Source organism: Cariama cristata, unplaced genomic scaffold (genome assembly GCF_000690535.1).
Source record: "Cariama cristata isolate BGI_N322 unplaced genomic scaffold, ASM69053v1 scaffold9047, whole genome shotgun sequence".
NCBI lineage: Eukaryota > Metazoa > Chordata > Aves > Cariamiformes > Cariamidae > Cariama > Cariama cristata.
Genome location: NW_009626040.1, coordinates 29222 through 55011, shown reverse-complemented (window position 1 = coordinate 55011; position 25790 = coordinate 29222). Strand labels below are relative to the sequence as shown.

General features: G+C 39.7%; 1 protein-coding gene across 1 annotated transcript; it reads right to left on the bottom strand.

Moving 5' to 3' along the window:
* Window positions 1–350: 350 nt before the first annotated feature.
* On the bottom strand, window positions 351–25066 carry LOC104164512 (bile acid receptor-like; the record flags this gene model as incomplete). Its single annotated transcript, XM_009703858.1, has 6 exons — window positions 24985–25066; window positions 18784–18923; window positions 10480–10842; window positions 4713–4853; window positions 985–1118; window positions 351–453 (listed from the first exon to the last, which is right to left on the bottom strand). Coding segments are annotated over exons 2-6 (826 nt in total), but the record flags the coding sequence as incomplete, so codon positions are not given.
* Between the last annotated feature and the right edge of the window lie 724 nt (window positions 25067–25790).

Genomic DNA, 25790 nt, shown 5'->3' with positions numbered 1-25790 from the left:
AGGCTGGTGTCTTTATAGAAAGGAAGCTTGGCTGCAAGTCGAACTCAAATCACTGCCTATACTGACAATGCAAAAAACAAAGTTCCAATCAGCAAAGGTTAGATTTGAGCATAAGGGTGTATTTCCAGAATTGAAAGCTTTTTCTTAGCATTTAAGTTTGATAAAGACGCGTCTAAGTGTTGACTGAATGGGAGCGATTCTGCCCCACTTGCAGCATGTTTTAACTATAAGCTTTTACCCATAGTTTGCCTTACTACTTACTACACCTACTTATGCTGAGTACAAATATTTTCTGCTGTATAACCCTCACCTTCATTATCCGCATCTCGAAAATAAATTCATCAATGTACTTACTAGCTTTTTTGACACCTCCTGTGGTATTTGTTGTTTACTGTATGAATCCATGATGTAATCAAGAAGGTTCTGCTGTTCTGGGGTAAATACTACTTTCTCCTATACTGGCCAAAAAAAAAAAAAAGAAGCCCATCATGAAATGCAGTCATAGAAATGATCTAGCATCTCTTGCTTTAGGCAAAAGCTATACATCTATTTCTCACACTTGGAGACCAAGCAGACAAGAGGTTTACTCCTCACTGAGATTTCTAGAGAGGTGTACAGAAAAGAAGTGTATGATGCTTCTAAACTGCATGAGTTTGTGTGGTTTATTTTTAGAAATAAAGAAATGTTTAGCAAATAACTAGGTATGCTCAAACTTTAATATCACACATCGCCGTCTGTGATATGTACCGGACATATGTATCACAGAAAAAAATATTTTATGGATTTTATAGATGCTTTACTGAGTTTTGACTAAAACATGAGAACTACTTCTATACTCAGGGTATTTCCATGACTTGGTGGCAAATGGAATTTTAATTAATACAGACAGCTCCAGAGAGTTTGCAAGTACTCTACATTCGCTGTACTAGCTGCATTTAGCTCACATCACCACTACTGTATGAACATTTACAAGAATTTTCTTACCCTAGACATTTTAGTTGTAGATGTCACTTGTTTCATGTCATGGCCTTCGTTATCTTCATTGACTGCCTGATCTGGGAGCTGTTTCACATTTTTCCGCAGCCTTTTTGACTTGCATTGTATTTCTGTTAACAGACCTAGAACACATAATACAACAGATAGCAATTGGATTGATAGATGCCTCAGGCAATGAATAAGTACATAAACATGCCCATGAATGCCCTTTACCCTAACAACCCACTTACCCATGCAGATCATTTCCTGAATGTGTCGTTATCTTTGGATGTGTGTCTAATGAGACATACTAAGTACACACTAATGAGTAGTCTAGCCCAGCAGGAGCCCATCTGCAGAGCAAAACCCTTGGTTCTGGTGACCCAGCATCCACACAGTGTGCATGTCAGGGGTCTTGCTTTGGACCAGCTCTAATCTGGTCTTACAGACAGAAAACCCATTAGCAACAGGAGTGCGCTGGAGCGTGTCTTTGGTTTAGTTTCATCCAAAAGAATACCCTTCATGTGCTCCAAAACCCACACCAAAGCACAATAAATGGGAACAATTGGAAGGCTGTCATCAAAAGTGTGCTACTCATCTCATCCGAAACAGTAATCAAGGTGCAGCTGTTCTTACGCAAAGGGCACTGGATGATTTCAATAATCTTTAAGCAATATTATGGCTATAATGCAGAATCTTTGCACAGAAAGCCTACTCAGAAGAGAGGGCTCCAGGGCTTTAGCCATTACAGTGTCACTATACAGATAGACCAGCAGCTGAAAATGTAGGCTCAGAAGTAACTCAGGCTGGTAAATGTACCTTTAAAATGTATTTCTTTAAAATGTTACCTGGTTGATCTTGCCATTTTGCATTTCATTGTATTAGAGGACTGAATAAGGTCCTGGTTTTACTACAGAGTTTCACTTGCCCTGATGAAAAGATTTTTGCATTTGTGGGGTTTTTTTTTTGTTCTAGACTACATTTCAGTACCACGAACCAGGGAGCATCCTTGTGTGGATGTCATAAAAACTAGCAATTTGTGTGTGCTAACAAAAGAAAGGGACGATAGGTACCCTACACAACCTGTGGAAGTCAGCCAGAAAGCACAAATGAAAAAGTAAGCAGCTAAGTATTCATCTAAAAATAAACCTATCAGCGCAGGACTTGCTTTCTTTTTTTTTGGAGCTTCTTTCAAGTATCCTTCCCATTCTTCACCTTTGAAAATGCAGAGCAGGAAAAGAGGCTCATTCGGATGGTGGAGGAAGATACCATGAGAACAGTGAATTCCGTGGTGAATGTTTTTAATTTCCTGTTTAAGCACTATATAAAATAACCTACCTGAACCACTGAGAGAAGAGGAAATTTACATTATTAAAATAAGACCTGCAAATAATACCTTGAAAGGGGGAATAGGAACGATGGAGATAATAATTGGTATCGAGCCATGTAATTTGTGCTGCCACACAGCAGCATAGATTTCTTTTTCTAAATTATTCAGTGCATCCTTTGATGGTGTTAATGGGCTTCTACTGTTTTGCACCGGCTTAGGATCTTGTCTACTACCTTCCTAGGGAAAATCTGGTTTACATTTGCCCTAAGCAGTAAGATAGATTTTTCTCATCCTTCCTGCTACTGAGTAGTACCTTGACATCTCATCTGGGCTCCATTGAAGTTAGCTGGAAAACTCATGTGAAAGACAGGACTTTACTTTTTACCCCAGAGGTAGCTAGGCTTCAATGGCTATTAAATGGGTATTACCTTCCAGGAAGAGTGGCAGAACCTGGGTCTTCCATAGGTAGACATTTCACCCACTTGCTGTTACATCAAAATGACAGCAAATGACTGAAACTGATGGTCAGTAAGTTTGATCTGTCTGTGGTTTGTATATAAAGGGCAGGAGTAGGATTGTTGAGTAGCTGTGCCATAAATATTTATAAGACTTTACCTCCTTGTTCAGAGGGAAAAAAGAACCCACAGAGCTTGCAATTACAATCCTACAAAATGAGAAAGGGAAACAAAGTTCAAGGTAACCTTCCATTTCCTAGTAATTTTTTTTTTAAAAATAAATGCTCTATACTACTAGAAGCTTCGTGTTTTACTGTCCTGGATTGCCTTGAACTAAAAGCAATTATACAGCACACTCCTACTTAAAAGCCATTAAATAGAACCTTGCCAAACATCCTCATTGCAGTGCATTAGAGCATGCTTATGCTTAAGTCATGAGCAACACAAGATACCCAGTGTTTCCACTGCAGAGAGAGAATCAGATGGCAGTGGCACTCACTGGCTTTTCTTTCACATGTGCCCGTTTGTGAAAATGATAGGCCAGTTTAAAAGTTTCATGTGGGCCCAGTTGGTATTATTTATGCTGACCTGTTTTTTTTTGGTGACGGGTTGTTTTTTTGTCGTACTCAGTCACTCAGGCTATTTTGAACCCTCAGAATTTTGGAACAATGGATCTGGGATCAGCACCACAGGGGAGTTGTTTTCCTCTGACACTTAGGGACACGTTGAGTGCTGCCATCACAGTGGTGGTGTCTGCTCATATGTTTATGTATTGCATGAGAATATGTCATATCTCAGGATCTTTGTAGCCTGTTCAATTTGCAGAATGAAAGATTAATTACATGAGGCTAGCAATGCCTTCCAAGTATTGATGGAGCTTATTGTTTCGCACAAAACCAACAGTTAATATAGCATCTTCTGATGAGATTGAGGGATAGAAGTATATTAAAAATTCCAAGTAGATTAATTTCCTGTATGAACCTAAATTGGTTTCACACATACGTGTATGATAAAATGACTGGAGCCCTCAGGAAAAAGAAATTGTAGCCCTGTTCATGGAAGGCAGAAAAGCAGATGTTTACAGACTGTTTTCAGGAGCAAGCTTGCAAAAATAATGGATTGGCCAACATTTTACTCAAAATGGAGTTTTAAACGCATTTGAAGTTGCACTCCAATATCCCTGTTGTTCTCAGTTATCCAATGCAAAGCTCAATGAAGTTTATAAGTTGTCTATCTGAATAGAATATTTGCTTTAATATGAGGCATTATTAAAGTCCATCAGCTTCATTTCTGGAGACGGTTCTACCTGCGTGCCTATGTGCAAGGCAGGAGAATTTGTAGTGCCATGAGAAGAGGTAATGAGACTATAAAAAAGGGCTAGCCCTTAGCAGGCTTTGCCTGATTGCTGGGTGAGGTCTGGGAACGTACCCTTGGTGAGTCCGCAGAAACTTCCTGCTAGCCACAGTCCTCCTCTTTTCTCAAAAATGGCATTGTTTGAATGCCAAAATTTGGGCTTGGCTAGCAAGAACTTGACAGGGAGAGCCCCAGAAACAGTAGCAAAGGGAAGCGCCGGGACTTTCCTGCTCCCGCTTCCACAACACAGCGAACTCCTCGCTCCTGTGGAGTCTCGCATGGACTCGCTTCCCCTCACTGCCGTTCCTTCCCGCTCAAGCAGAGTAATGGCTGTCATCGCGTGCAGGACAGCCCTTCCTTCACAATCTCCTCAGCTCTTACACCCTTGTGTCGCTAACCACCAACTAGATCCCATTGCTTATAAGTGCAGTTTGTCTTTTTCAACAGGATTTGATGCACAGGCACGTTATCATCTTTAATGCACCTTCCACCTGCCAGACAATATCCTTTATAGCTTTACTATTAAAACCAGCCTAATTAAACAAATACAGTATTTGATGCACACTCTGACTAGATGATGCAAATACCTGTATACATACATTCAGCCAACATGCCCATTTGCTTGCATTTCCTTAGACGGCACTCCTGGCATTTTCTCCTCATGTACATGTCCATCTCACAGTTGCCTCCATTTTTACACTTGTATACTGCATTTTTTGTGATGCTTCTTCTGAAGAACCCTGCACAACACAGCAGTGACATGGATAAAAGAAAACACTCAAAGAAGCAAAGTAATCAAGTTGAAGAGCACCTCCATCTCCACTGGATTTTCTGAATGACACATGTTCTGCTGCACCCTGAGTTTCTTTCAGTGCCTGGATGACTATATTCTTGATACTTGTATTGACAACAGTATCAAAGTCATATAATTTAATAATTCAACATGATAGATCACAGGCCCAAACATTAGACATTAGCCCAAAGTAAGGTCCCGGAACTGTGAATGTTGGGAGAGTTCAGACCCAAATCTGAAACCTGCCAGGAGCAGGTTGAGCACCAGTGCTAGAGCTGTAGGATGATACCATACAAAAAGCCAGTGAAAAAAAAAATGAGTCTGTTAAGTGTCTTGAGGTACAGGATGTGCAGCAAGAGAGTTGAGTAACTTGCCACCATTCCCTCAGCTCCTGGGAGCTGCGGAAGCTCTGCAAGCTCCGCATACTGGTCTGCTTGCCCACCCCCAAGTTTAATAAGGAAGCTGCATCATATCTGCACATGTGGCCTCCTCCCCTGTTTACAAGATACTCCAGCCTCATTCGCTAAATATTGTCCACCTGATGAGTTAAGCAGTCACCTAATTTCACCTGTGCAGGCAGTTTTACTGGTATCATCACTGGGTTCACTCCAAAATTGCACAGTGGTAACTGCAAACAGCAACTGATACAAGAAATTGGGAGGACTTTTCCTCAGCCAGTCCAAATCTCCTGTTTGGCTGCTGCCTAGCACACCTCTGAGAGTGGCACTGTAGGCAAAATGTGGAGTGCTCAAGATATTAAATGTAATTGAATAAAACAGTGATCACAAACCAACACAGTCTTTGCTGCCAATGATGACTTGAACGTTTCCTGAATTTTTAGTGTGACTCACTCTGCCATCACAATCTTTTTACATTGTCCTTCATATGGTAAAGACTATTTAGCATCGGCTGTAGAGGGAATCAGTTCTCCTCCCCATCTGAGGGCAGGTTTCTGAAATAGTCTCCTGGGAGCTTCCACTGGCACATCACTGATTTATAGTGCACTTCAAACTACAGCTCTGCGTAAATTTACATTAACCAGAGCTATTCACAAAGCTTTTGCTTTCTTATCACCACTGGCTGGCACAATAAAACCACCATCGTTTTCTATCCTGGCACTTGCATGCATAAGAGAGACACCAGATAAGACCCACTCTCTCATACTCAAATTGCAGGGAAAATACAGATGTGAATCTGAATTTTTGTCCATTGCAGGATTTGTCTGTGTATTTTCAGAATGCATTCGGCTAAGATACTGTCCCACTGAATCTAGCTGAGATAACAGATGACATGATGATTTTGCCATTGTCAGATGACAATTTCCCAACTTTGGCCCATGTTTTATAGTTGCACAATCTCTTCCAAGCACCAATGTGTAGCTTCCAGTAAAACAATTCCACTATCTGGTCACAAAAAATCTGTCATTTCTCTGAATCTGCTGTAATTTCTGCTTGAAATCTCTTCCATGCTGTCTGTTTTATTGACTGCTTTCCAAATAAATACAGTTGACTGGCATCAGTCTCTTTTGAAATGCAGATTGCTTAGAACCTCCAGCACCCTCAGGCATTATTTTTATTCATCGTTCACGTGGTGTTTAATACATTACCATTTACTGCAAAAGGAAGGGAGAAAAAGGCCTGGGTTTAAGCTGTAGGTTCTCAGTGCCAGTTAAAGGCAACTGCGTCTGCTTTACATCATTTATTAATTTTACTTTCTAAATTTAAATCCTGTAATTTATGACACATTAATTAGTAGTAAATGTTGAAAAGCTCTGCACAAATATTTATGACATTCTAAGTCTGATTAATGATTTTATCACTCACGCTACCCACAAGGTGTGCATTTACTTTTTCATGGAGCAGCAAAGAAAAAGAGCTTTAGTAAATGAGGTTTTTTTTAAGTATGTAAGAATGTGAAAGAAGAGTGCAAAAATGTGGATGCAAAAGCTAAGAACTAACAAGATTCAAGCAGTCAAATATTTTCTCTTGAAAAGAAAGGTTTTGAAAAAGTGAAATGATGTGAAATGAAAACTGAAATAATGTTTGTTTTGGCAAAAAGTAGTTTTACCCCTACTCTTGCTTCAGTTTTATCATGAAGTGACTCTTGAATCATTGTCTTCTTGAACAGACTTCTTCATAATTAATTTTGAAATTAGCTTTTTGGTATGGATAGCATATATATATATATGTATATATATAATTCACTAATAATTCAAAATGAACTTAAATTGCCTGAAGTATTTTATGTGTGTCCTATACCAGGAGGAGTTTCACAAAAATTCAGAGGTAAATCAGAAATGGCATCTGTTAAACTAATGAAGGGATAGCCCCAAAAGCTGAAGGTCTTCCTGGCACAGTCTAACTTTTATCTGGTCTTGTCAAATTACAAAAAGCTCATGTGGGCTGGAAATGTTGAATTTGCTTTGTTCTCTTAGCTAGTTGTGAATATGATTAATTATGGCTAGAGCTGCTCCAATGTTACCAATGCTGATTTTTGTTATGGAAATTATGAAAGTTGAAGGAGAACAGCTGTTAAAAGCGTAGATGAAAGCTTTGTAAATATCTATCTTTGCCATCCTGATGGCCAACTGCTTTGGGTTTTTCAATTTAAAAGTTTTTGAAGTCACAATTGCTAGCAAAGCACCTTCTCCGCTCTGTCAGACTACCAAGATGTGCTCCGGCGCTCCTTCCCCCACCTGGTGGGAGTTAGTGCGAGGAGAACATTAAAGCGAGACCCTTCTTTGCAAGAAGTATTCTCAGTCTGGTGTGAGAGACATCAAGCATTACATGAATGGCTTGAGGATCGCAAAAACTCATACCGCCAGCCTGCGCAGAGGGAATTCACAGCTAGCTTTTCTCTCAGCAGAACTTATTCTGTGGCCTTATTGAATAAGTGCGATACTGTGTCACTCTCATTGTGTAACGTCTGAAAAAGGCCCTTAAAACCTAGTATCACTGTACAGGCTGAGGCTATACCAAAAAGTCTTTGATGTCTGTCTGCAAAGGTGGTCTCAGAAATGCCCTCTACAGCAGCAGGCTTTAAAGCACAGTATATTGCTCCCTATACTGTAACAACGCCTGAACCGCCTCATTCTTTATGAGCAACTGTGATGTTATTATTGTTATTCAAGGCAGCATTTTCTAAAGTGATACATTAGAGGTGAGAGAAACTTCAAGGAAGCCTTTTCTTTTTTTTTTCCTAGTACCATAGGCATTTGTTGTATGAGAGCAAATGTTCTGTTTAATCTGCTTTTGCATAATTTGTAAAATATTAATGAAATAGTTCATACTTATTTGTTAAAGGATAGTGATGTATTAAGAAATATATATAGAAGTGTATACTTCTGCCCATATCTTTAGATTAATATTCTCATGAGGGATGCTAAATAAGATCTTAATATTGTTTCTTCTGCCCAAGAAAGCAAAACAAAAAGAATGAAGGGTGTTACTGAATGCATTACCCAAGAAAGAAATGAAAAAAAAAGTAATTTTAACATATTCATCACAGAGGACTGAATCCCATAAAAATATGTGCAAAGCCTCCTCCTTTTAGATAAGAATGTCCACGGCATCAATGGAGCTGGGGTGCTGCAAGGTGAGCACTAGCCCTGGAGAAAGGGATCTGCATATTATTCTACACACACATTGAGCATGAATTAACAGTTTTGTTGCCAAAAAGAAGGGCTAATCTCATAGTTGGAAGCGAGACGTGAAGCAGTTCTGCTGCTGCACTGATAAGAGCACAACTGAAGTACTGAGCCCAATTCTGGTCACCATGCTTTGAGGGTAATGTATACCCATGTGAAAAATTCCACAGATACACAAGAATGATCAGAGGTTTAGAAGACATAGTATCCCCTTCACCTTGTTAAACAGAATTACTATCCTCAGCACATCTTTTTACTGAATCAGCTGGTACTTTAATCACCTCCTAAGTTTATTGTAGAAATAGAATGCATTATCTTTAAATAATTTAACTTTTACTATGTTCAATCAAGGGTACTGTTCTTTGTAATTGATGGTGCAGTCATGAAACAGAGCAAAAACATAAAATAAATTATCCCAATAAAGCAGTAAAATTATGGTTACATGGAGTGATTCAAACTGAATCAGGAGAAAGATGAACACATATTTCCTTGCACCATGGGTTTTAGTCTGAGTATTTACCTGGTGGTTTTAACCTCTCTCCTAGAAACATTCTTTACAGATTCCATAGTTCATAATTGTAAGTATTTGAAAAATTGCTAAGACATTTAATAATGAAGTTAATAAACAGCTAAGTAAGCTAAGGAATAGCTTACTAACAGAGTAAAATGTATCATTACTTAGAATCTTCACATCAAAATTGAGTTTAATCTGGTTTATAATGACAGCATTCTTATGAGTTGTCATATTTTTTGACTTTGAGAGTATTCACACAGATAGCAGAAAGAAATTAATATCTTATTTATTGGAATTATTTAGATAAACTATATGACCCTTGACTATATTAATGTTTAGAGTGGTTGACTACTGTGGCCTGTTGTGCCCTCAGAAATGAACTTGTAATAGATAAAGCAAAACCCCCAAATTAGTTGAAAGTCCACTCTCAGTGACAGTGAGTTCCACATTAAGATATTTTAGTGCTTCATTAATGTCCATGCTTTAGCCTTTATCTGTAGAACAGAAATGATAATGAAATATTTATCCACAGAATAGAATGAAAAACTGGGGCATTATTTTTCTTTCTATAATGTACCTCAGCCCTGTCACAGAGGAACTGCCTCTGGTGTATATAGGTGTATATATAGGTATATATATACCTAAAGGTATAAGAGTTACTTCATCAGCATAAACTTTTGTCCCTCTCCGCTAAAATATCTGGCAATCATGTTTCAAATAATGGCAGTGATTCTCTATATCCCATTTATCCTGACACCAACTTGCGAATACTGTTCTCCTAAGAAGTAAGATATTTATCCTACAGATACCATCTGTTTCCTGAAGAAGCTCCCTCCCTAGGGATGGGGACTACCCCTAGAAGAGAGTCTAGAGTTAGAAACCCTTTCATTTCACAAACCTGAAGACACCCAGCATACCCTTTGGGAGCTGGGGGCAAGAGATTCTCTGGGAATAGCCTGCAGGTGGGAGCTGACAGCTTTCCCTTCCTTTCAATGCGCACTACAGGAGGCATTTGGGCTGCCTTTGCAGCTGATTTCTAGGGCAGCCTGGCACTGAACTCCCAGAGGCCTCCATGGTTTGGTTCCTTCCACAGGCAGAGATCAGCCTGAACAGCCCCCAAGACGGCAGAGCCAGGCTGCAGCCCCCCCGATGGAAGCTGTTCTTCAGTTTACCAAGAGCTAATGGTGGCTCAAGACCTGTAGGTTGGCCAACTGTGCTCTACAATCACAGGACAATGGTGGAAGATGCTACCAGTCTGTCTTGGGAAAAAATACAGAATAGTGTACACCAGATCCAAACATAAATCTCTAAAATGCTTAATGACTCAGATAAAATTAAGAAGAAAGAAAAGAAAAACTCAGAATCTGCTGTGCTTATTAGCTGAATTGTATTCTGTAATTGATTTCATCCTACCTTTGCATCCTTCACAAGTAAGAGCATTGTAGTGGTACCCAGAGGCTTTGTCACCGCAGACTACACAGAGCTCTTCTCCTTTCACTCTTCCTGTGGAGTGACCCAGTCTAGGCTTTTTGGCGGCAGGGATATCCATTATCTCCGTCTCCCTGGTGAAAAAGGTCTCTGAGGGTATTCTCCTGAGCTCGTACATCCCAGGGGAATACCATTCCTCATGCTGCGGAGGGTAGAAGCCTAGGTTGGGGTAATAAGGTGGCGATGAAATCTGAGGCTGAACTTGGGGAAATGGCACACTGTTGTACTGTGTGTAAGGTGACACATCTGCCTCTTGCACTGGAGAACTCATTGGCTCTGAAAGGACACCTGGAAAATAATAATGCAAAAACAATTTCTATTACTGCCATGAAACTGCAGTTATCAGAGAAGTTTCCATTTCCAGACATCCATTGCAAAAACAAAGCATAGTCATAAAGATTGTATTATCTGAGCTCAGATTTGCTGTGGTCGTGGTCCTACACAAATATATTGCAAGAGATTTTAAAAGTAACTTAGCCATTCTCAGCCACTCTTTTGTTATTGATGGAAATGTCTGGCACTGGCATTACATAAAAAACATCTTGAAAGACACCATGCAGGTAATTGTATAAATGTTTAGTTTGCAAGAAAGAGCAACCCACACCACAGGGAAGCTAGCAACCCAAATTAGGTCTCACAGCAGAATAAAAGAAATCCAAACAAAAGTCAAAAATCCTATGGCATTGGTGAAAGTTAGATCTAGACTCAAATATCATGTTAATTTCTGTTTAATTCTGAGTGAATACGTAATGACAGGGAAAAACTGCACTGGGGAAAGACGACAAATGTGAGGCTTAATTAGGAGACTAAGCATGAAATAAACCTTCGAGAAGAGCCTGAAAGAGGAAAGCAAGGTTACCATGAAGGAACAGGGAAGATATTCCTAATATAAGCGGTGAAATGCGACCTCCTTGCCATCCAGCCGACCCCTGCAGCCCGGCCTCCAGCCCCTACAAGGCTGCGCAGTCGTGCGGTGCCCGTGCAAGTGCAGCACCGCTGTGAGCCCGCACCATCCGCCTCTGAGCCGAAGGCAAGCCTGGCAGCGGTACAAGGACTGGCAACCTTTCCTGGCAGGACTGATGCGCTGTCTGGAGGCTACCTTAACTTTACCCATTAAATAACAGGTTTAAGAACGCAAACAACTGAAGTCCCACTTTTTTCTGGTTTTCTCTTAAAAAATTGAAACAAATTATGAGGCTGAAATAGAAACTAGATGCCTTGAAATTGTCGGGACAAAGTGTTTCTATGACCTGATCCAAAAAGCGTGATCTGAGCTGCGTTCCCCAGCCCTCCGTGTGTGTGAGGCTTCCAACAAAAGCTGAAGGGGGTTCTGCTTTCAGAGGCAGACAGTGCACTGCTCTGCACTGTGTGACATTTGAAAACCGCACTGATTTTTGGAATTATGCTTTGCAAAGTACCTGTGCATCTAGACCAAATAATTTCTTATCGCAAAAGAAAACTAATCTCATCTTGCCAACTGCAATGTACATATGCGTTTATCCAGATGTATGTTAGTAGAAGTCTGAGATGGGCTGGTCTCATGCCACTCTAAAGCATGAGCCAGCACACTGAAACCACTGGAGTTGCAGTAGTATGAGCAGTGAAAGTGAAATCAGAAACAAGCTCAGTGGAACGCAGCAATATTTTATGTTTGTGTGGTCTTAACTATTTTGAAAAATTTACCTGTTTTTCCTTTTGGAAGCACACTTTTTACATTTTTAAAGAAAGACTACTAAAGCACACACAAATGTGATGTTACTTATAGCTGTAGATCTTTTAGATTATGTTTTGCAAATAAATGCTTTTCAATTAAAAATCTTTCACAGAAATATGGAAAGCTTACTAATATGAAAGTGAAACCTTCACATGGATGTGGTCATCATTTTACAAATATTTTTTCCACAATACCACTTGCAACTGAAACTCAGAGAGTTTTGCTTTTGTTCCTTTAAATTTTACACAGAATACTTTACCTAAGACTTGAAAAAATATTTGACATAGACTTAACCACTTGTAGTAATGAAAGGGAATTTTCCTTATAGGAACTAAAGAAAGTTGTAGGAACTAAAGAAAGTGTTTTCAGTTTGCAGAATTATACTGAGGTTATGCGCAGATTGAAGGTGGTTTTATTCGGAATATTGCAGAAAGTACAATAAGATCTCATTTTAAAGTAAAAGTTACTGTTCCACCTAATTGAAGAGAAAAAAAATTCTGAGCAGGTTTAAAATATGAACATCTGGCTCTCTGTAAAATATTCACAAAGGAACTTACAGAAATAGGAACAAGATTCAGGATTAAGTAATTTGAAAACCATAGCATAACCATTAATGAAATCCTGATATAATTCCAAACAGATTATTAGCTGATCTTTAAAGATCCCTTGGTTTAAACAACCTTCTAGCATCCTACAGTTTCAAGGGAGAAGGCAAGAATAGATCGCAAACACGTCCAAGCGAGAACACGACAATATCCTACCTTAGGCTGTCTTCAGTCTGACCATCTCTTGAAGAAAAAAAACCTCTCCTTAAGGTACCCAGTCCTCCTTTCCCTCTCTTTTCTTTTTTTTTTTTTTTTTCTCCTTAAAGACTACGTATAAATAAAACTTCTTAATTCTCCTTTGTCCATATCCTGTTGACTTCTTTACTGTGAGAACTTTCTTTAAGATTAGCAAAGGAGTGACACAGGTCAGAGGTTATATAGTTTACTGATTAACTTCGTTACAGAGAAACTTGTTTGTAAATGTCTGAAACAATGGCAAAGGCTGTTCCCAGTGTGGATTTGCCTGGATAAAATTTGGTTCCCATTCATGGAGAAGCCTCCAAGTGGCCTCGCCATTGTAATTTTGTACCTATTGTGGTTTATTTACAACAAAATTTTTACCAATAAATATTTAGAAATGTCAGGTGATTCTGTGCAACAGATTAACCACTTCAGTATCACGAGAAGCACGTTTTAGCTGACTGGATTAAGAGATGTTTTTTAAGCACAGAAATGTTGTAATCTCAAAAAAAGGCCAAAGTGCTCAGGCCATACTGGATACACCTGTGCGACAAGATAGAAGAGTGCCAGAGAGATGTCCTTACCCCAAGGCCAAACATCAAGGATCGATCCTTATCTGTGTAGCTTAGGGGTAACTCGAACTCTCTCTCGAGTGGGCAGGATGCATCTGCACTACGGAGCCTTTGTTGCTGATCTTGCTCTTCTGGGCCCATGTACCCTACCTGTGACTCTCAGATATTATTGTTTAATATAAAGCATTACAGTTCAAATCATCTGTAACATTGTAAGGGCTGTGTTGGATGCCACCACAGCACTACTGGGACAGCATGAAGTCAGAAGATTGTGTGGCATGCCTTGGTTTGATGGCAGGTAAGTTATGAAGGTACAAACCCCACTGAGACAGCGTTAGAGGACAGTGTAGGGTAAAAGGACCCAAACCTACTGCAGTCTTGTCCACGCTGCCTTTTTGGGAACAGTTCGTGGAGTAAGCCCATGTCTTAAAGACACCTACTAAAACAGTCCAAAACAGAGCCCCAGAGCAAGGTAAGAGCTGAGTAGTGTCAAGTTGGACAGTCAAGGGTACATTGCCGCTTTCAGTCTTCAGCCTCTTTCATTTAGCACTGTGGATGAGCCCACTAAGACCCAACATCAGATTTGTGACCAGAAGTATGTCTGAGGATCACACCTAGAAGTAAACTGGCAGACAGTCAAGCCCCAGACTGCAAGATTCCCCTTATTTCATGAAACAGTTTCCTTTCCAGGCTAAGATCCACAAATGACTTGCACATGCACAAAAGAAAGCATCACACAAATGCATTTTGGTTTTGCCTTGCTTGGTGGTGCAGCCCTCACCCTCAGAGCCCTATTCATCTGCATTCCTTCTCATAGAATTGTAGAACGGTTTGGGTTGGAAGGGACCTTAAAGCCCATCTCGTTCCAACCCCCTTACCATGGATGGGCAGGGACACCTTGCACTAGACCAGGTTGCTCAAAGCCCCGTCCAGCCTGGCTGTCTCGTTAAATTTTTTTCTCAGACTGCCACTCTGTTTGGTTTGGCTCGCTTCGTAATTATTATGCATACATGATTTTCCGTTTTAATTTGGTTTGGTTTGTTTCCTTTTGATTTGGGGGTCTGTTACGGGCCTAATTATCTTCTCTGCAGGGATGAAGCCAGATGTTGCATCATCTGCCAGGTGGTACTGAAGAGAAGTAGTTATTTAACATATCTTATGATCTTGAAGCTCTTTAATCAGTTTGGGCACTTGATCCTACTACCTTTTTTTTGGAAAAAAACATAACCAGAACAAATACAAATTTATCTAAAAGGAGTCTACCTTTTAAGCTCATCTTGGGCACTGTTCTATGCCTACAACAATTTTCAATGGCATTTTTTTGTTCTTACATTGTCAAATACTCAAGACAAGTTTAGATGTATTGCTTTCTTTCCCCCTTTGTTACGTGTCATTTTTTGTTTATTCCTCCTTGTCCATTCCAATACAGCTTTTAAGAGTGCACATTCACCCTAAAAACTTCTTTCTCATATACAATGAGAGTGGTGTTTCTTGTCTTGTTATGTTTTGATGTCACATTAGAAGAAAATATTGACAGGTCATCAAAAATACTTAAAATAGGTCTTGATTCAAGTTAAACATATAATAATATTGATTTGTATTTCCAGGTTCTTAGAAATCATTCCATCGCTTATAGCTGAACTTTTGCACTTAATATCATGCATGTTAATAACTCCCATATAAGGTGCTTTCACAGAAAATAGAATGGGACTACTACTTTAAGGGCCTGCTACTTACTTATCATATAAATGACAGTTTGAATCAAATGCTGTATATATTTCAGATTCCATACAAATATATACGCTTATCCTCCACATTTAAAATATGAAGGAGACATTTTTGGTGTCTGAAAATTAGTTCAGTCCCTTGTAAAAGAGGGGCAAGTGATAACCATTGGAAGAAATAAGATAATGGAGATATAGATATCTAACATGTGTATTGGCCCTAATATGAAAAACTCTCAAAGGCAATTGAAAGATGTTATCAAATACCTTTCTGCAACAGTCTTGCTGTCCCAGCTGAATTGCCAAGCCTTAGAGCAAGGCTTGTCAGCTTCAGCACAGTGCTCTGCTAATGCACCTCAGAGTCTTTGAGGTGACAGCTGGTGTCCAGTCAGTTTGGAGCAAAGCTGGGGAGCTCAGATCATCTATGTCTATCATGGTAGAAGTGTCCACAGAATAACATCATGGCTCTAAAGTGAACTACAAAGCTCCCAAAGGTTCTAACGGAGACCAGGATTTCAGTCCTAAATTAGAGGAGCTCAAAAATGCAAATCAGTAGGTGTGTCTCAGTTCAGGATATGAAATTGGACCGATTTTCACATCGCTGGCCCTGTTCAATTTAATAGGGCTTTAATGGGGCTTGTGAAATAAAAACAGGGTTTGACTGAGGAGAAGTATCTTAACAGGACAGGTCCCATGGAGACCCATGCACCTCTGGGAGTTCTTGTCATCAAGAGTCCTTTTCCCTTACTGGGAAAACCAGAACCGCAAGGAAGAAAAAGTTGATTTGCATGCAGATGTTATAGAAGATGTATCATTTTATGTATCTGGTTTTGGCCACTTCTTCAAAAAGATATTTTCTGTAAAGAGATTCAGGATGTTCCTAAATCGCCCGAGTAGTGAGGTATAAAAATAGAAGCAGTTTTCCAGGAAGACAGGGTGGAAGGGAAGGACCCTCACTTCTGCTAGGTTAAAGATCCTTCATCATTTGCATTTTGAGCCCCTTTTTCCAGGGATCCCTAACTACAGAAGTGAAAAACTACAGTTAAAACACACTAACCGCAAAGACATAAAGAGATACTTTACCTTAGACATATACTGTTAAAATAGCAACACGCTATTTCCAAGTTCTGAAAGGCAGAAAACCTTTTTTTTTTTTCTTTTCAGCTCTTCTGAAACATGCTGCAACTAGACATCTTGAGGGTGAGTACATAGAAGTGCTCTGGAATTACCATCGTGACGAGACTCACAGCACAAGCAACTCACAATTGACAGCGTTTCTTTTGAGAGACCTGGTGCTGATGTTTGGAGATGCACTTAGATTTGTTTTTGAAGGTCTAAGAACACTCTCCCCATAGACTGAGTGAAGCATAATGAAAAGATGATACATTTCCAAGGTTTTTTGCAGAATGTGAGCATGCATCTTTGAAAAAGAAGGCTGTTTTGTATAAACGCTGATGTTTGCAAGCCAGCAATTTCTTGCTTGCATTACATCAGAGCTGTAATGTGTGAGAAGTCCTGGAAGAAATATATATTCTAAGGGTCATTTAAAACAAAAGCTTTCTTCCTGTTTCCTTGGGTTCAGAAGTCTCTACCTGCCAAAACTGAATGTCAAAAAAAATGCAAGTAGTTTACAAATATAAAATTGAGAGGCAAAACAATTTCCTACAAGCATTTTGAAGAGATGGAGTCATATTTTCACAATGAGTAACCCTCTCTGTGGACTCAGTTGCATATTATTTCTGATTTTTTTTTTCCAGCTATAAAAGCAAAAGACACCAAATTTGTAAAGAATTCACTTCTGAGACTTGAGTGACATCCCGCAAAACAGGACCAATTGGCCATACAAAACAGAAGTCAGCTTAAGAGAAATACAGCAGGAGTGCTAAGTCTCCTTCCTGATGGGACCTCTGATTCAACCTCTTAATATATTATTTCTTTCTGTTACAGAAATGTCAGTTTGAATTAAATCTCCGTTGTGCTAAGCTGTGAGTACCTATAATGGGAGACACAATCCCTCTTCTGAAGACCTCATAGTTTCTAAGTAAGATTTCAGTGGGGAGGGAAAGTATTTTACATTAACATGCTTCATTGTATTTTGAAGCTACCTGATCATTACTCTTTAAAAACAATGAAATAATTAGTGAAAAAATAAGCATCAGGGAGAAAATCTTCTTGACAAAAATCTGAAGTGGTTCAGTTATGCAGGACTTTTAAAGGGATGACTGGATATAAAATTTGGCACCTTGGATTTGAACATCATTCTCCTCTGTGTATATCATGGCCTGACATTGGAATTAACTGGTAGCAAGGAAGTGTTTTAGCTATTTACATATACTTATTTAACAACTGCAAAAACATTTCTCCCACCAAAACCCAAAACATTTAGGTGAAAAAAACCCAATAACACACAGTATTGCAATGGGTTTTCCTTATCATTAGTGATAGTGCTTTAGTTTAGTTGTACAGAGCGAGGACACTGGAAGTGGTTTGAACTGGAGAGTTGCTCCCTGCTTCTAAGAGCTCTGCAACAGGAGTGGTTCCATGTGTCAGGGTCCCTCAATGCCCAAGCAGCTATTCTTGTTTCAGACAGATGAAACTGAAATGTTTTCAATTTTTTCAGCACTCAAAAAGACAGAATTCTGGTCTTATTTGGCCTGGAAACTTCTGAAGTGTTGCAACTTTCTCGGGGGATGCCTGTATTGTGTGTGAGGCCCTGAATGTATCACGTTACTCAACAAAGGTTTCCCTCTGCTGCCAAAAGGCAGGTCAAAAAAAAATAAAAATGTGTTATTCTCTTTTTTTTTTTTTCCCTTAGCAGTACATATAACAGAAGACATCTTCCCCATGCTTACAAAATATTGACCAAGAATTCTTCATTCATTAACAAACCCATGCTCAGCCTTGAAAAATTCAGTGGAACTGGAGCAAGGAGAATTTTCCAGCCTGCACTATAAATTTTCTTGTGCGTTGAAGTTAATAGCATAAGTTTTTAATGGTCTTAATAAGACAAAGGTTTTAATTTAGGTGAAATTACTTTCATAAATTTGCATAATATGACAATGCAAATATATTGCAGTATAATTTTATTACAAATTAACTGAAAATATATCTGCTCAGTTTGACTTAAATGACTCACATGAAGATAATATCCAGCCTACATACAAAGGTCTGTCTTTGCTGGATGGTTTCAGGTAGTAGAATAGTGTTACATGAACAGCCTACAAGCTCTGCCATCAGTAGTGATGAAAGCAATAGCACACAGGTTTACATTAACACCACAGACCCATTATTTGTTATTCCTTCCATAGGTATTGAAGATTCAAGAAGGTTGGCACATGTCAACCACATGTCCTTGACCTGAGATTTCACTGCATTTTCTTCTAGGTTTCTGAGTAAAAGATACCTTGCTATTTTAACGTAATTTGGTGACTTACCAAACAAATGAGGACCTTCGGCAAGAGAAAATCCATCAGCAGTGGCTAGCTGGTGATGTCCTATTAAATTCATTTCAGATCCCATTTATTCTTCAATTCAGGTGGAATATGCTAAATAAGAAATAGATTGAAAGGAGACCCTGAAAGATATAAAGCAAAAGGAATATTTAAAATAAAGTAACTAATTTTTGTGTATCTATTGTAAGGCAGGATTCAGGAGGTTGTTTCAATATGTACTGTAACAAATGTTGGCTTGAAGTTATAATACCTAATTCAGGCTTTAAATAAAATGCTGCATCTAGTTTGTTTGTTTTTCCCTTGTTGTGGTATATTCTATTTGCTGTCCTTCTGCTGTTCGTTTAAAACTAATGGTAGTTTATGCTCAACCTTATTCAAATATTCACGGACTGAAGCACTGGCTTGACCTGCTGAGGGCATGCTGCCCAGCCCCCCCTTCCAGGGAACACCAGTTGTTTGCATTATTTTTTCATCACCCTTTCATCATTTCATTGTTTTCGCTTCCTGAAAAAGTGTAAGTTTATGGTTAGGTCAGAAGAATCAAGCCAGGAAACTTGAGTTTAATTTCCAGCGACTGGCTCTTTATCTTGCCTTCAGTAATTACTCTCTGAACAAGATAAATGAGGGCAAAACCAGAAAGCAAAGCCTTGGTCTAATAACCAGGCTCGCACACCGGCTCCGTTTGTGGTCTCCGGCAGCCGTATCACTCTGCTTGGAGAAGCTGGGAGATGCCTGTGCCTGCTCCCTGGTGTACTTTCCTAGCAGGTCAGATGGAGCAGCTTTCATCTCCTGAGGCTGACAGTGGCGCTGTACCCAGGTTCTCCTTCCCGCTCCAACCACTCGGCTATTAAATAAGAGGCAAGAGACCTGCCATCGCCTCCTGCTTGAGCGGAGGCTGTAGCTAGAACAGCACTGCATCCAGGGGTAAGGCGTGCAAGACGCTCTCTTGCCCAGGTCTGGCTCATGTGGGTGGGATAGGGCAACTCAGGATTGCATTTGAGGCGGGACCGTCAGCAGCAAGAGAACATACAGCTCCAACAAGGAGATGACTCAAGGGTTTATGCAGACACCAAGAGGATTCTGCATAAAGTTGACAGAAATCTGTTTTGTAGTCTTAATTCCTCATCTGGTTTTATTGCCGTGGGACTGTCCCTGGAGCTGCATTTCCACTCACTGAAGGCGTTTGAGAGTTGTAGCCCAGTCTGCTTCCCAGTGGGGGCTCAGCACGTTTCTCAAGCGGCAGTGGAGTCATCTGACAAAGGCGTGAGCGCAGCAGGAGGCCCCAGCGCTGAGCAGACTGGGAAGGAGCTTGTCAGAGCGGCAAGCACACTGTGCAATTATATTCAGATTTGTCCGTGAGGATTCATTAAGTTCTTTCTTAACATAAACAAAGGCTCTCTAATTAGACAGATGCATTTTAAATGTCTGCCCAGAGATAATTTGAACAGTTTACTCAGAAATGTCAAAATTCACTTGTATCACAGACCAGATAGGGTTCTTGTGGCACATAACATATAAACACACAGTCTTAAATCTAGCACAGAAACACAGTTTTGCAACAGCAAAACATTCCATATGTCTTGGGAAGGAGGTTGGCAACCAGCCCAGCCGCCGCAGTAGGCCCATGTCTACTTCCAACCATTTTACTGCCTCACCACCACATTTCTGGGGGAGGTGTCTGCTGGACTCAAGAGGTGGGGCTGCCCACAGGGCTGCAAAAGCCTTACACTTTCCAACAGCCGGGAACTGCCCATGACAGACCCTTGGGAGCGTGTTCCTCTTGCAGCCCGTTATGAGGGTTCTGCAGCGGGAAAAGACGGAAGCGCAGTCAGGACCCCTGACCTAATGGTCAGCAAGAGAAACATCAAAATGAGGTGTCTTCAGAGGGCTCCTGAATGTTTCTCTGGATTTGCTATCTGAAGACCAGAGGAGCGAGACCACCTCCACTCTCTCCTCATGTCCAAGACCTTCAATAGCTTTTTACAGCCCACGGGCATGCAACCCTTGCAGTTCCTTGCAGGATTAGCTCTCCCTGCATCCCGACTTGAAGATTTCATTCTGTCACTACTACTACTTCTCATGTTTCCTCCTCAGACCCTGTATGAGGAGCTAACACTGCAACAGCTGACATGTCAGCATTGGGATTGTGAATTTCTATATGGTCATACAGAGCCTAGAACTTATCCTCGTAGGGAATGTTGGATGTTATATCAAAATACTTCAAAGACAGTCCCAAGATGACATCCATTTTAAAGTATTTTGTTAGACTATCAGTATACGGGCAGACTTTCAGTGCATGGCTTCTTAGCTTGTAAGGTATATATATCCCGCATCTGTCTAGTCTGTGCCGCAAATAAAGGAGAAAGCATGCAAGCTATATTTTAAAGTGCTAAAATGGTGTCTGTGTTTTTACAGTCTCTTTGAAATGTCTATAAACTTCTTTGTTTCTTTGAGGCTATTCCATTTTTTAACATTGTCATTAGATAATGTCACTCTTTAGCCTCAGGATAGACTTCTTAGAATCTATTATTCCTTACATACACACAAAAAAAACCCCTGGCGCTATTAATACTGCCTTGTTTATAGTAAGAAACTTGAGGATATATTTGTCATAGCCTCCCAGTATGCTAGGACGTTACAGGTTTTGCAACTCTACCCCTCCTACCACATTGATTTTGATCTGGATGGATTCAGTTCAAGTCAAATGTTCATGATGATTTTACAGTTCCCACCTTTTTTAATACTTCATTTTCTTTAATATGTCCAGCTGATGTAGACCATTCATTGGATTTCATGGAAGAAATGAATGCTATCCTCTGAGGATTTCTGCAAGGCACAAGACATGATCACCATTAAAAAGACTGGAAATATATTTTCCATTACATGTAGCTTTGCTACTGTAAATTTGCCTTAACACCAAACTCTTAATTAAATACTGATGGACGTTTTGCTAGGATTTGCCCCTGAATCCAGCCTGCTTGAGCCATCTATCCTATGTTAGATTTATCTGATTAATTTCTCCAGTATTTAAAAGCAGCAGCTACTGATTTCCAGATTTCAGACCTACACCAGGTACACAATATAGAGCATTTAAGCATCACTTATTCCACACGTTTTTCAGTTCCAGGAAATAGCATAGGTTACCGTAAGTTGGTGTCGCAAGGCATCACATACCCAGGGCTGGACTCCACTTTCAAAGAGCCGGTCCCACAATGCACACCCTGTCCTCAGCCTCTTCTCAGCCTGATCCTCCTAGGCTGTCGCTGCGGTCAGACACCTGTGGTCCCAGCTGGCTGCAGCTCCCATGAAGCAGAAGCATTGCTCTGGCCAGTGGGATGATCACACCCAGCAGACATACAGAGGCACCCAAATTGCTAGCAACGCGGCCGGGTGACAAAGGGTGCCATGTGCAGCACCTATGCACAGAACCTCTCAGCAGAAGTATTCCTTCTAAAGATAGAGGGTCTGAGATGGGGGTTTTTTGGCTGGTAAAATAAAGCTATATGTCATCTCAGCTTCCAGAATAAGTTCATCTACATGAACTGGGATCAGTAACCACTCTCTCAATTCAGATTTCTTTATCCACCAAAACCACATAATAGTGGAATGCTTCTTGATATTCGCAGGCATCATTGGTATGACTAAACATTCATAGGTATTTCTACCTCATGCTTACTTCCTCTTGTGCAGCGTATCTTTTAGCTACTGCTATCAAGATGAATCTAGACTACCTCAGCCAACCTGATTGATACTCCCTCCTGAAGTGTAAACAAAAAAATGCATCAGATGATAGGTGAAAGCTGAAATAAAGGCAATAGGTGCACAGGAAATCAATATTGCTCTCCAAAATAAGAGCCTGTCAGGAGAAATTAAGAGGCATAGGATAAGTTACAAAGCTTTTTTCCCCAAATAATTATTTTAATTAACTTGTTAATAAACCTATTTACTCCACCACCTTTTGAGATTATTTTCATCGGCCGATGGTACACAGCAAGGAAAACCAGAGATCAGTATATATAACGTAAGATATATGCCCAATTGCTTGAGATTATTTTCATCAATTGCATATTAAGAACTCTGAATTACATAAAATTTTATTACATGTATCCTTTAGCATATTTCAGAACAGTCAATCAACACGTTTGTCTACTCTATGTTTAACTGAGAAAATTGAGATGTATATTATTATATATGTGCTTATTCTTTCACCATATGTATGTGCATGCATGGTTATTCAGCTTTCTTACGGGATATATGTTCATGGGAGTACAGATATATATGTATACACATATGCATGTAGGTGTAGGTTTCAGATTTATTGTGGACTCTTATCAGCATACTACCTCTGACCCTACTATGGTCAACAGTAAAGCTTCCTCTGGCTTCTGTGTAAGCAAAGCCAAGCCTTTTAATGAAATAATTAAAGTTAAAATAAACTGGGCCCACTGAAGACAAAAGCATTGTAGCCCCATACTTTCAGGTAAAGTAAAAATACGTTTGATCATCAGGAAAGCTCCATGATTGTCTAATTGCATTTTACCTTCAGAAGAAGAAGAATTGAATCTATTTCAGTTACTCGGTAAAGGAAGATACATCAAAGCACTGGCAAAGTTTTTCACAAATATTAGTGAGGTACATTTCCCTCCTTCTGTCCCATAATATTGTCCTATTCTTTACACATCTGGCTGCTGGTTGCTCAAAGAGAAATTTCAGTAACATCATTAACAGCCCCATCCAAACACTGTTAATATCAATAGGAAGATTCCCCTCTAGTTCACAGGCTTTTGATCTGCCCTCATAGCTTTTTTTTGTAGAATATTTAATGCAGCGCTTCACTTATTTGATAGGCTTTTTTATTTGCTTGCTCGTTGGTTTTAAAGTGTATCAAAGAGACAAGAAAGCGTTAGGAAGATTTGTGCTCCGTGTTTCTAGCCTTTTGCTGCCAAATCATTTTGGCATGCATGGCACCATGGGCAGCTACACAGCAGCTGATGCAAAATACAAGCAACAACATGAGAAAGTTTGAGAACCAGAGGCAGGACTGGTGTTACTGTGTTCGAAATTTACTGTTTAGATTTTTGTAACACAACATTTAAAATCGGAGCAGCAAAGAGATACAGGACATAGAAAAAAGATAGGATATTCTTACAGCTTGATTCTGAAGCAAAAATAAGTATCTTTAAGTCAGTCACAAGTAGAACTGAAAACTCTACCAGAAGTCTCAACAGCATTTCTGTAGGTAGGCAAGTAACTTGAAAGAGTGGGGCCAGGTTCTGACTGTCCTAGGGATGATCTGCTGAACACCATTTCTCTGTGTCTTCCTTTCTCCAGCATCTTTTTCATATCTCACCTGATAGAACTGCAAACCCTCCTTTCTTAACCTTTTTTTGAACTCCCATGCAGCCTAGTGCCATCCCAATCTACTTTGGGATCTCTAGGTTCTCTTTTAAAACAAACAATAGCAATAAAAATAACAAAAGCCAAATGCGTCCCACCCCGATTATAGTTTTCTGAAGATAAATGGCTAGCAGGAATACTCAAAATAAACTGACATTTTCTTAAAAACTGGCAATGGATTCAGATAGTAATCACTTGAAAAGTGAAACCCCCTTTTGCTTGTGCTAGTCATGTGAAATAAGTGCTAAAGTCCTGGACTTCAGAAGAGGCACCTGGAATCTGTACACAAAATTGTCAAACAAAGAAATTACATAGACCAAATATAACTATTCCCTTTCTAGATTGTTGTCTGTTCTCCCATTAATCACATTTTCTGTTCCTAAAAGGATGAAAAATTAACAAACCAGTACCATTTGAAAGCTGATGCACATAATTAACTAGATAGTGTTATTGCAGGAAAGACTCAGTGTCAAATTTACGCTTTCTTTCCGGTGACACACAGACATAGAAGCCAGTTTTCTAAAGACAAATTCCAACACTGTCATGTTGTTATTTTTCATGACCTTAACATTTTTCCCAAGGGAATTTTCCTGCTGTTACACCAATTTTGTAGATGAAATTACTTCTCCTTATATTATTCTTCAATAAAATATGAGCTTTAAAAATATTTTTTTTTTTTTTTTTTTGGTCGAAAATCCATTAACATCCACTAAATAATTCAGGTGAGAAAATTGCTTTTGTACTACACAACAGCAAGAGCTATCAGTTTAAGGAATTATTACTTACTGTTCTTTTCTGGAAGACTGTGGATGGCAGGATGTAAGGCAGTTCTCCACTCAGTTCAGCATCCTAACGATTCTCACACAGGAACATTTTTGTTTTGGTTTTTTTGTTTGGTTTGTGGGTGGTGGTTTTTTTTTTTCCTTTAGGTTTAGCAGAAGCCTGTAGTGATAACACAATGAATCAAAGCTTGGGCTCATTGGCTCAGTGCCCTAATGGACAAGGATTACTCATTAACAATTCTTTCTTTGCGAAACTCTCCAAACACATGCTGTATTAAAACATTGTGAATCCCAGCTTGTCCATCGGCACAGAGACTTAAGATGCTCATTAATACTCTGGCTGGGTACAGAGGGGAAGTTGGCTCAAAAAGTGGGGTGATTGTTGCTGATTATAACACTTTTCTTCCACGTGTACATTTTTATGATACTCTCAGCCTCCTTGTCTTTCCCACCCAAGGAGCCCAGATGTCATTCCAAGACATATACTTGACTTCTAAGTATTTGTTATTCTTTACACTTTTTAGGGGAGCTGAGCATTACACTGAGTACTGAAGAAGCAGAACGGGTTATGAATTACAGCATCACAGGGATTTGGGGACATTAAAGTTTGGTTCCTGAATCTGCCACACTCTCTGACAAACTGTATCATTTTGATTTGGACTCATCTCATAAAGCTTTAGGCATGAAACTGAGGCCCTTAACTTCAAATCTAGTAAACTCATGCACCTTTTTGTGCACAAGGGGAAGAAATTGGTATCTGTAGATGGTGAATCACGTCCTGGGTGGGCTGCACTGCATCTGAAAATGGTG